A 12,146-nucleotide genomic window follows, 5' to 3' on the forward strand; every position below is an offset into this window, starting at 1 on the left:
TGATGAATAAACACAAATATTAATAACTAATATTATATTAATTAGTGAAACCTTAAGTAAAGTGTTACCAAAAAATATGTACACAAAATACAGTTAAAACACCTGTCAAAATCAATTAATAGAATAAACTGTATATTTATATGGGCCCTAATTTTAGAGAGTTTTCTTGTAGTGTTTTATTATTATTATTATTATTATTATTTTGTTTATGACATCAGAATGATAACTTATTACACTGAAGTGTGAAATGTCACAGTATAATATTAAAAATAGGGATATTTTGCATATTTGTGTAATAGTAGCAAATATGTAGTATAATATGTATGCAGAAATTCAGATCAATAGCACTTACTGTAAACCAATGAGAGCTTGGAGCTGCAAATAGCAGTAGCCAGCTTGCCTCTAAAAAACAAACAAACAAAAAAGCTTGTCATTTATTCAAATAATCTATTGTAGTCTCAGAGTCAGGACAGCCCAGAGCGAATGTTCGGTGTGGTGTGTTTGTGTCTGTGCATGTCACAGGTGGAGCATCCAGACAAGCAATAAAGCCCAGAAGATGACTTGATGATTTGTGGTTGGATTTAAGTCTTTGCTTTAAACTTGAACTAAGCAGACTCAAATGAGGGCACAAAGATGAAGTGTGATCATGTGTTCATGTGTGTGTGAATCCAGGAGCTGACTCTTTCACACATTCTGATTGTATTTGGAGCAAATCAGATACAGAGCTCACCTTTGACCTGATGCAGTGTGTGTGTGTGTGTGTGTGTACAAAAGACAACTAGCACATGTTTAAATTAAATAAGTTTGAATGTCAATTCTTGTCGATCGTAGCTCTCTAGTGTTAATGAAGTGGGCATCAAGTACTAAAAAACAGCCAATATGATATTAAAATCTATGCTAATATGCTAAAGTAAAATGCATGCATTTTATAAATATGTGTACTAAAGCTGTTTCACTTCTTTCACATTACCAATGTTTAAAATAAGTGTGCTTAATTGTGCTGAATGTGCACATGTAATATACTTCAAATATGAAAAGATATATATAAAAAATGTACTTGCAGGCAATATTAATGAAATAAAAGGGAACTTAAGTGTACTTACAGAGTTAATATTTTTCATTTTTACATTTGGAAATACAAGTTTCAGTAGAAACGTCATCAAAATATATTTTAATTTACCACAAATGCTTGTCATCCACCATTGCCTTAACCATATCTCAACGACAATAGAAGAATGTAAAGATGTACTTAAAAGGGTCAAAAAGCACTTTAATGTTCAACTTATAGCACTTAATATTAATTTAATTATAATACATTTAAAAATGTTATTTTAAAGCATATTATTTCTGTTATACTTTACATATATATATATATATATATATATATATATATATATAGTATGCTAAGTGCACTTAATTTTCATTTTCACTTTCATTTTCATTGCACTTCATTTTCTTCATTTCACAAGGGTAGAGTGATTCAACTAGCGATGCATTACGTTTTCTGAACTTGTCATGGCTGTTCAGATCCTTCATAATGAGCAAGCCTGTGTCGTTCATGTCTGCTTGTTTCCACTTCAGAGCCCCTGCAGCCCGTCTCCAGCACATGACTGTGTCAGAGATCTTCACCTATCTCCTCAGATTCACCCCCCTCTGTGATCAGTCGCGTGGCGAGGAGAACAAGGCCTCCTGTCAGTCTCCACGCACCTGCTGCTCTCATACAGTGTTCATTTAACAGCACACTTTCACACTCAGGAGTCAGAAGCAACCATCAGATGTGCACCCGAGAGGAAAACAATCCTGCCGTACAAATGTGTGATGTGTCTAAACAGCCTTTAGTGCTCAGATACTGTAGAGGAGCACAGATCTGTGTCTGGAGGAGATCAAGAGCAGAACACACATAGCCTACATTCAAAATCAGTTTGAGAACTGTTTTGTTAAGGTATGAGGAATGACGGATTGTCAGTGTATGTTTGGATCATGTATGTTTAGGCTTTTTTTCAGGTGTTTAGTATGTGTTTATTCTGTTTTAGTTTTCTGTATATTAAAATTCATTGCAGATTTCCAAACATATGGTGAATGCCTCCTTGTAGCAGAAAATAATCCTTCCATTTGTCATTCAGTTTGATACATTCTTCTAACTGGTGAAAACATAAAATAAAAACCCAGGCTGAAGGAATCAGAAGTCAAGAGGAGAGATGAATGGCAAGCAGCTGTGAGAGATCAGTGGGTGAAAGCACTGCTTCACACTTCCTTCACACTCTCTGGAACTGAGCAGAATGGATTTACTAGTGCACAAAGCAGATCTTCTGCATTAACCTTTACAGGCAGTGTGTGTGTATGACACACAAGTCATATTTTTTTACCAGAACTGTCCTTGGGGAGTTAGTGATGACTGGTTGTTCAGGCTTTGAGCAGTTACATGGGACCACACACACACACACATACACACAGACAGACTGATACAGTCAAATCGATTAAACACAAACAGCCCATAACTGTGATTACAGCAGTCAGTGTTACTGAGATATGGAGAAGCCAGCCATGGACATCACCCTCTAAATCTACTACTAAACACACACACACACACACACACACACACACACACACACACACACACACACACACACACACACACACACACACACACACACACATACAGTACACACACACATACACATACATGCACATGCACTTGTTTTTTTGTCATGTTGAAGGCTTTCCACTGCCTTCAGTCAATGATTATTTTCTATTCCCTAACGTTCTACAGTATATAAACTTATAAGCCATTTTCCTTATGGGGACCATTAGACGCTCTCTCCACAATGTTGGTCATTTCAGGTTTCAGTGTTGTGGGAAGAAACTCATTAATCATCAATAAAAGCGTACAGGACACTGAGCTCTGTTTAACACATTCTCAGAACCCCCATAAATCATTTGGACATCAGCAGTTTTCAACTGAAACCAACAACAACAACAAAAACCATCCTCAGTGGCAAACATGTCTGTCACAGCAGGCATTGAGCAGAACTGACACAGAAGCCAACAATTACCACTCCATTAATTACAGTAATTACAACTGTTATTCATTTGTACTTTTATGTCACAAAAATCTGATCTCTGAGGCCAGTACAATTATTTATGCTGCGCAAATCCTTCTTTTGTAATCTCTTTTGTGTAATAAAAGTAATTGGCAAGATAGGTACCGTTAGGCTTGGCCCAGCCTGGATAAAGTGTATATATATATATATATATATATATATATATATTTTTTTTTTTAATCACATTATCTCTAATACCTTAGATTATTTAAACTTGTAAAATTCAGATATTTCTAATAAAAACAAAAACAACAAAAAACAAAATTACATTTTAAGATTTTTTTCTCAATATTTCAGCATTGCATAAACTACTGATGAGATCATACATTTTTATTTAAATTATCAGTGGATTATTTAACCATATATTACTGTCTTTGGAATGCATTAAATGTGCAAATTAATTAACTTTTTTTATTTGCATGCAGGCATTCCCAAACCTTTTTTTTTCAGCCAAACCTCTTTACCTAATATATTTTCTTGATGTACGCTTCAGATTTTAAGGTAATAAGTTAGTAATGAAGTAACACTTTTGCATGTTCATGTTCCTCTGAGATTGGTTAATTGTCACAAGACATGCAGGTATACACATATTTCTTCTTTTTAGTAAGTGCTTTGATTGTTGTTATTTTTATTTTTTAATTTTTTTGTTATTAAACATAGGAACCCCCTACAGTTCCTTCACAAACCTCAGTTTAAAAAACCTAATGTAATGTTTAATGCTCTTCATCTTGTTTTTCAAAAATCCACATTGTTTACATTGTCTCAATTACATAATATAATACCCTTTTTAGACAAAGTTTTCCAAGTAAAGAAAATACTATACAAAACTTATTGAAACAACCAGGGCCAAGTTGCATAAACTTATCCTGCATGTTAAGACTGTGTCTTAAGAACTAGTTGGACCAACTAGTAGTTGCCGAGATTATCATGTTAACATCAATGTAATAAAGGAGTTAGGTCAAAAGTAATCTAAAAGTAGTCTGATTACATTACCTAAAATGTGTAATGTAATGAATGAGTACCAAGCACTGATTATACACTGTATATGCACTAATTGCATTAAATTATACTTTTGTTGTTTACTAACTGAATGAATTTCAATTAATGTACAAAAGCCTCACAAATAAATAAATATACATGCAGTATATAGTTATAATAGAAACCAAAGAAAATAAACTCAAAAAGTATATTTTAATAATGCAGATGTAACTATAACAAACATGTAACTTCAACTTCAAAAAACAGTAAATGTGGTTAAATACAAACCGTGCATCAAGTAAACACCCATGCATGAGAAAACATCCCAGCATGCTCGCTTTCAGACGGTCACATACAAATTGTACAATTACTCTTGCAAGTCTACGATTGTTTAAGTTGTCAAGTCCCATTGTAACACTTAAAACACATTGATCTCTACTTATTTTGGATTCTACTCAGTATTTCATAAAAATATCCTCCCAATAAAAAGAGCCAAGATAAAAAATAATAATAATAATAAAAAACCCTCCCTTAATTTATTCAAAATCAGTGCACAGATGGTGGTTTACTTTGAGCTCCAATCTATGCGTTATCTTAAAGTTAATTTAAGGCTTTGGTAATGATCAATGGAATGTCATTAAGAAGCATTTTAATTTTATTCTGAAACTAAGAGATTTTTTGGAGCTAAGGAATGCTTCACTCAATCAAAACTGATGAGCTCTTCAGGTCTAGCAAGGAATGATCAGGGCTGTGTTTCCCAAAAGTATGGCAAGCTTAAGTACATCATAGACCCATTCAAACCATTGGAGCTACGATCAACTTAAGCTTACCAAGCTTTTGGGAAACTGAGTCCTGCTATAACAAGGAATGCAATACAATAAATCATTCAAGCAGTAATCAACACCTTGTTGAACAGAAGTTCCCCTCCCAACTAATGAACACAGCACACTGGTTAGTCTGTTAGCTATGTCTTTTGTGTTTAGCACTGCATCTACAAACACCGGGTGACGGTCAGTTATCCTCTGATGCCCACTAGTGGTGGATCTGAGACACAGCAGAAGTGAACTGCCCTTTAGTAAAGTGATATATAGCAGATTCATAATACTCTATATTACTCTCCTTACTTCTAAAGAACAGTGATTTTTCTGTATGATGAATGAGATTAGATGATGGTGCTTTGTCCAGATGACTCTCCTCCAACCGTCACAGAGGATAGAGACCACAACAGGCCACAACATATAGAAAATGTCTTGCTATTGAGTTTTGTGTCTGTGCATGAAATGCATGTAAATATTCAGTCAATATATTGCCTATCTTTTACACACCAGGCTTTGCCTCCAGTCATTCGGTTTGATCAGTCAGAGTCAGTTTGGCACTTCACAGCAGCTGCTAGCATCTCAGCGCTGCCGAAGACAGTATGAGAGTGTGTAAACAACATCATATCTTACTGTTACACACAATTAGAGAACCTGAGCATCTGAGGAGGCAGAAAACAGGTCTGGAGGTATAAATCATAACACTGTCCGTCCTCAAACACAGAGAGCAGCTCCTCCTCAATGATGATCACTCTGTCCGTCACTGCTTTATCCTGGATTTTCCCTTGTGTGCAGAGGATTCCTCCTCAATCCTGGTGGGGCTTTTCTTGACTGACTTTGTACTCGTACTGCAGCAAATAAAGGAATACAAATGAATGCAATAAATAGTGTTTGAAAGGCAACATAACTACACATCTCAATTTTAAGATCTTCCAAAATTGAGTTACACACTTGATTACACAGTTGATTTGAGTTTCTAAAATTGAATAATGCAAATAAACGTGCTATAAACATGAGGCTGCTGCTGCCACACTGTCATAAAGCCCAGATCTGTGGAGTGTTGCAGTGATGCACATATGATCATGGAGCTCAGTTAGAGTGACCATCATTTTCTTGGTCACCAGTCTAGACAAGGCCCTTATCCATCAGTTTGGCTCTGAGGCCAGCTCTGGGAAGAGTTCTAGTTGTTTCAAACATCTTCCATTATAGATAATGGAGACTACATGCTTCAGTAAACCTTCAATGCAGCAGAATTTGTTTCTGAACTCTTCCACAGATGTGTGGCTTGATGCAAACCTGTTTCTGAGATCTACAGGCAGTTCTTTTGATCTCAGAGCTTGGTTTTTGTTCTAATATGCATTTTCATCTGTTAGAGCTTTTATTAAGATGTGTGTGCTCTTCCAAATCATACCCATTCAATTGAATTTGCCACAGGTTAACTTCACATTACGTGTAGTTACATCTACAAGCAATATGAATGCTCCTGAGCTAAATTTGAACTATCCCAGAAAAGGGTTAAGTACTTACTCAATGGAATAATAATAATAAAAAATATTAGTGCTGGGCAACGACTAATTTTTTTAATCGCATTATGGTCTGCGATTAATCCCAATTAATTGCATTGTTATGCACAAAACTAATAATGCATGAAAAAAAGTAGTGTATTGTGCACTTTTTTTCATTTAAAAGTATGCCTACAGCTATAGGAACAAAAGTGTAATAACATTTGGTTTGCAAACACTTTAATCAAATAAGATGCTTTTTACAGCAGTGTTCCTTTTACATAGTAGCAGTTAAAATATTAGTGAGTGTGAGCACTAACCACACAAGAGTGCAGATCTTCTGATACGTGGTGGATGATTGCATGAATATTTCTGAGCGGCAAAAGTGATGGATGTGTAAAGCAATATATAGCGAGAGGGACGTGTGTTACTGCGTCCCATACGACTCAAAATAGTAAACCACAAAGTTAACATAAACGACATATCAGAAATGTCCTATTTCCACCTTATAAAGTCATCATTACTATGCTCATTGCATTCTTTTCTGTTAAAAATAACAGTGGACAGTTGTTTGTGAATGTTGATGCTTAGCCTAAATAATCTGATCGGAAGCATCCCCTCCTGTGACCCATGAATTGTCTGTATGTGTATTCAGAGCCAGTGAGCCACAGACTTTCATAATAATAAAAAAAACAGCATTAACGCGCGATAAAATTATTGTTGACATTAATCAATTAATGCGTTAATGTGATAACGCGTTAACTTGCCCAGCCCTAGTTTTTTTTTTTTTTTTTTTTATAAATATGCAAATATTTTAAAAACCATTTTTTTTTGGCTATGTCATTATGCTGTATGGAGCATAGAATAATGTGGGGAAAAAAGTTATTTAAAGCAATTTTAAATAAGGCAGCAACATAAAACATGGACAAATTAAGTGGTTTGAATGCTTTCGTAAGGCCCTATATTATATACATAGAGACAAAGACATCTACTTGTAATTCAAGCCAACAAAATAACCTCGACTACTGTTTACAAGTTTTTTTTTTTATATAAAAAATATTTGTTTTTGAAAGATGACAATTGGGCTGTATTTAATTTATATGATAAAAAATATATAGTAAAAACAGTAATATTGTGAAAAAATTATTTAAAAAAAGTCATTAAAATAACTTTTCTATTTGAATACATATTAAAATGTAAATTATTACTGTGATGCAAAGCTGAATAGTCGTAGTCATTCCAGTCTTTACTGTCACATTTAGTGATCAAGTTTTTTTTTATCATTACTATCAATTTTTAAAACAATTGTGCTGCTTAATATTTTTGTAGAAACTGTAATATATTTTACATCTGGATTCTCTGCTGTTGAATAGAAAGTTGAAAAAAATAAGAATGTATTTTATAAATAAATAAATAATATAAATAAATAAATACATAAATGTCTTTACGGTCACTTTTAACGAAACCTTGCTGAATAAATATATTAATTTCTTTAAAAAACTGTTAAATCAGTTCACAGTCCACTGAGGTTTGGAGCTTATTTGTGTGATTATGTTTGAGTAACTATGCAAAAGTTTACCAGAGCTAGCTGTCGTCCAATATTCCCCACGGTTATGACCCCGGCGAAGAAGATACATGGCAGCCAGGACCGAATGTACAGGAAGTCAGGGGAGGTATATCTGCACACATTCACATGTGGACAGTGAAGTACCAAGCAAAACAGGCTTTTAATGATGCAAGTGTAAGCAGTAGATCTAATAGCTATCGTCATTGGAGTGAACAGGCCTTAAAACTACTTTTGTCATTTGGTGATGCTTCCAACTGACCATATTGTGCAGACTTATGACAGAGTGTGTTGAGACTCACTGAAAGACTCCGTTGTAAACCAGCAGCTGGGTGGCAAGTGTAGCAAGTAGTGCAATAATGACTCCCAGCCCAAAACCACTGCGTGAACGATCGAACGTCCACCACAGGCCGACAGACAGGGCACCCAGCGTCAACGACAGCTGCACATTATTCGCAAAGTCCACCTTCTGATGGTACCAGTGTTAAAGATACCCAGTCGGACAAGAGAAATATATATTTTGTACAGTAGTGTACTGCAGGGATGATGTATTATTGTAGGCCAAAACCCAGAAACAAAACTTTTAGCTTTTAGCAATTCTGGTTCCAGTGTCCTGAATTCAATGGGTTTTTGAACAAGTGTTTGTTTGAAAGCCTGAAGTAAGGTCTGTTGCTCATGTTCACACAACATAAAACTCATCAGGAATTCCAAAATGTGTGTGTTTTTTTTTTTTTTTTAAGCTTTTACGTTTTGCAAAAGGTGGTTGCTAACAAGTTGCTAAATGTGACTAGAGTCAAACTGAACAGATAAACTACTCACTGGTCCAGTTTCACAACCTCATTGTTTATAATTGCCCTCTTGCAAACTACTCAAACTTATGAAAGCTCATTTCTGCCACTGAATAAAAAATAAAAATGTTAATTGCGACTTTTTTTTATCTCACAAGACTTCTGAATTGAGTGATATAAATTCGCATTTGGGGAGAAATAAAGTCAGAACTGCGAGATATAAACTTGCAATTCTGCCTTTATAACTCAAAATTGTGAGTTTGTATCACAATTCTGAGAAAAATTTGTTTTTCAGGATTGCGAGAAAAAAAGTCAGAATTGCAAGTTATCTCACAATTATGACTTTTTATTTTGCAATTGTGAGTTTGTGTCACACAATTCTGAGAAAAATTTCAGAATTGTGAGATAAAAAGTCGCAATAACCTTTTTATATTTTTTATTGAGTAGCGGAAACGGGTCTTCGTACTAACTGACACTTTCAGAGGCTTTTTTTAAAGAATGAAAGAAGTGCCAGACGCTTACTGGTGGTGACATGAGATTGTGAGACACTGGACAAGTCATGAAACCGTGGTGTTGTCCCTTTATAACACTGCACTTATCTTTTTACTTCTGGGGATTGTATTTAGGATTAAAAATGTATAAAAGTTGTTTCAATTGGTAAAGATCACCATGATGAACAAAAGGTGTACATGATAAACATTTGTTGGTCACAGAGTTTCTTTTCTGCAATAATCCAAAAAAACAACAGAAAAATCCTACTGGTTTTTGTCGAATGAACCAAGGCTAATGCTATTTTATGGGTTGACCTACAAAAACTTGTCATCAATTCAGCAACTCTAGAAAACGGCCACATTTATTATCAGCTCAATGTCATTTCCAGTGCAGAAAAAGATAAAAATAATAATAATTATATATATATATATATATATATATATATGTGTGTGTGTGTGTGTGTGTGTGTGTTTATATCTGGTTCTGTAAATGCTGACAACCAAAAACTTTATCAAAAAAATGTATGCATTAAAATGTATTTTTTTAAATCTATCTGTTTTCTATATGCATCTTATCGGTCTTATCATTCACAAGAAAGCATTCAGATCAATAGTACCAAGTCTCCTTCCTACATTTTTTAAGAAAACATTAATCTTGTTACAGCGTGACTTTAAGATAACCAAGAAAGACTAAAACAGTGTTAATCTATTGCAGCTGAACAGCTTGACAGAAATGACTTTGTTAGAAAAGTTCAAGAAGAAGAAGAAGCAAAGTGAGGAGAAGGATACAGCACTGGCGTGATTAATGCCCACAAAGACGGCCACACAGCGCATCACATTAGACCACTCTCTCTTGAGCTGATGCGGCTCCCCCAGACGACGATCCATACAGGGATACAGCAAACCGATCAACGCTAAAACAAAGAAGAGTGGCATTTAATCAGACTTGAGAATGACAACAGCACTCACTTGTGTGAAAATCCTTGGCTATGACAGAAGCAGTTCAGACAACGGTGATAAGAGGTGTGTGTTTGTGTACCTGCAGCTGTTCCACAGCAGGGAGGAACCCACCAGGCAGATGAGAAAACACTGCTGATGACGTCTGGAGGGAAGAGAGTGACGTTACGCTGCACCTGGAGCAGGTTCAGCACGAGCGCTAGGAACACACCCACCATGAAGAGCATGGCAGCACGGATCAGCAGGTTCATGGTCCGGTTGGTGATCACGCTGATGTAGGGAGCACCACCGCTCAGCGACGAAACCTCCGCCATGACCGCGGTCACAGAAGGACGTCAGCTACATCTGCTGCTGTCAGCTGACATCAAACACCTGCAAGGAGAAGGTAATGATAACGATGAAGTCTCAAACCCAGATAATATTAATTATATAGACAAAAATGATATATAATCATATATAATTAGTAATCTTCTTCTTCTTGAACTTTTCTAACAAAGTCATTTCTGTCAAGCTGTTCAGCTGTAATAGATTAAAACCATTTTAGTCTTTCTGTTTTTCTTAAAGTCCAGCTGTAACAAGATGAATGTTTTCTTAAAAAAAATGCAGGAGGGATCCTTTTTTTTGATAAAGTTTTTGGTTGTCAGCATTTATAGAACCAGAGATAAACATATATATATTATTTTTTTTTGCACTGGAAATGACATTGAGCTGACACTAAATAATCAAGAAATTGCGTAACTGTGAATATAATTGTTTGGACTTTTTGTGCATTTGACATATCATTTATTCTACAATTTATAGCACATTTCATTTCAATTAATGCTAATTATATATTTTTCAAAACATTTTATTTAAAAAAAAAAATCCTATTTTATACATTAAGGGGTAAAACTTTATAATCTTGTACAAACATTTTGTGCACCTTATGTTTCAGTTTACTCGACTTTGCAGTTTTTGTCATGTCTGTTTTAAAGTGAGTGGGTCTTTAGGTCAAAATTATTAATAAAAAATAAACATATTAAGGCAAAATTATCTATATTAAATTTTTTCTACTTCTACATACCTCTTTTTATTACAATTTTAAGAACATATTTCATTTCAACTATGCTATCTGATAAAACAACCCCCTGCAACTAAAAATGGTTCATCACAAATCTTTTTTTGTATTTGATAACTTTTTTTCTGCAATATAAATCTGACCCCTTTTATTGTTGTTGTTTTGTGGCCCTGGGTCACATATGTTACACTGATGAAATACACAAACTGAAAACAATGGTCATTTGACTGAGAAAACACTTTTTTTGTGTGTGAACTGTAACCCTCAATTATAAGACGAGTTGTATTCAATCTATAATATCTATAATTCGAGTACTGTAAATCAACTTTTTGATAAAACATTTTAGCTGGAAGAGGACATTGATCAAAGGCCACATCAGCACTCACCTCGTTTACAGTGTGTAAACAGACTCTCAAAACAGTTTACTTGTGACCCAGAGAGGACAAAATATCGTAACTTATCCTAACTTATTAAGTCCACTGAAATAGAGGCCTAATAAAATGTCACAAATTACTAACCGTTTTAAGCGTTTCTCTGGCTCTGAACAGAGATGTTAAAGTGGTTAAAGTCCGAAGCGAAGGAAGAAGAGCTCTCTGTGTGGATAATGCTGTCCTTCCGCCTCTACATCAGCAGCCAATCAGAGGCGGCGCTGGTGACGTAATAAAGAACATGGTTTGGACATTTTTGGATCATTCTGATTAAGTTTATGTTGCTATTCAAAAATATATTTGATTCAGTATTTCTAATAAAAGTGAACACACTGTCAGTGTTCACGGCACTCAACGTCGACGCCTAACCTCTGAAATCACGCGCAATCTCTCGCGAGTTCACGCGCCTTTTCTCACCTCCCATTTCCGCTCTAAATGTTCACGTTCCCGCCATCATCGGCTGCT

The 12,146-nt window shown here is 35.1% G+C and overlaps 1 protein-coding gene across 2 annotated transcripts; it reads right to left on the bottom strand.

Annotated features, from left to right (window-relative positions):
- Window positions 1–5,394: 5,394 nt before the first annotated feature.
- Window positions 5,395–12,071, bottom strand: LOC132094906 (insulin-induced gene 2 protein-like). 2 transcript variants are annotated; one of them, XM_059499563.1, is made up of 7 exons: window positions 11,772–12,071; window positions 10,279–10,568; window positions 10,029–10,153; window positions 8,263–8,429; window positions 7,976–8,075; window positions 5,665–5,742; window positions 5,395–5,619 (listed from the first exon to the last, which is right to left on the bottom strand). In XM_059499563.1, exons 2-6 carry the CDS (start codon window positions 10,508–10,510, stop codon window positions 5,701–5,703), a joined length of 666 nt encoding a protein of 221 aa, XP_059355546.1. In that variant the 5' UTR covers window positions 10,511–10,568; window positions 11,772–12,071; the 3' UTR covers window positions 5,395–5,619; window positions 5,665–5,700. The 2 variants fall into 2 exon arrangements, with proteins under 2 accessions (XP_059355546.1, XP_059355547.1); XM_059499564.1 differs by having other exon boundaries at window positions 11,640–11,781.
- Window positions 12,072–12,146: the final 75 nt, after the last annotated feature.

Source organism: Carassius carassius, chromosome 19 (genome assembly GCF_963082965.1).
Source record: "Carassius carassius chromosome 19, fCarCar2.1, whole genome shotgun sequence".
In the NCBI taxonomy this organism is placed as follows: Eukaryota; Metazoa; Chordata; class Actinopteri; order Cypriniformes; family Cyprinidae; genus Carassius; species Carassius carassius.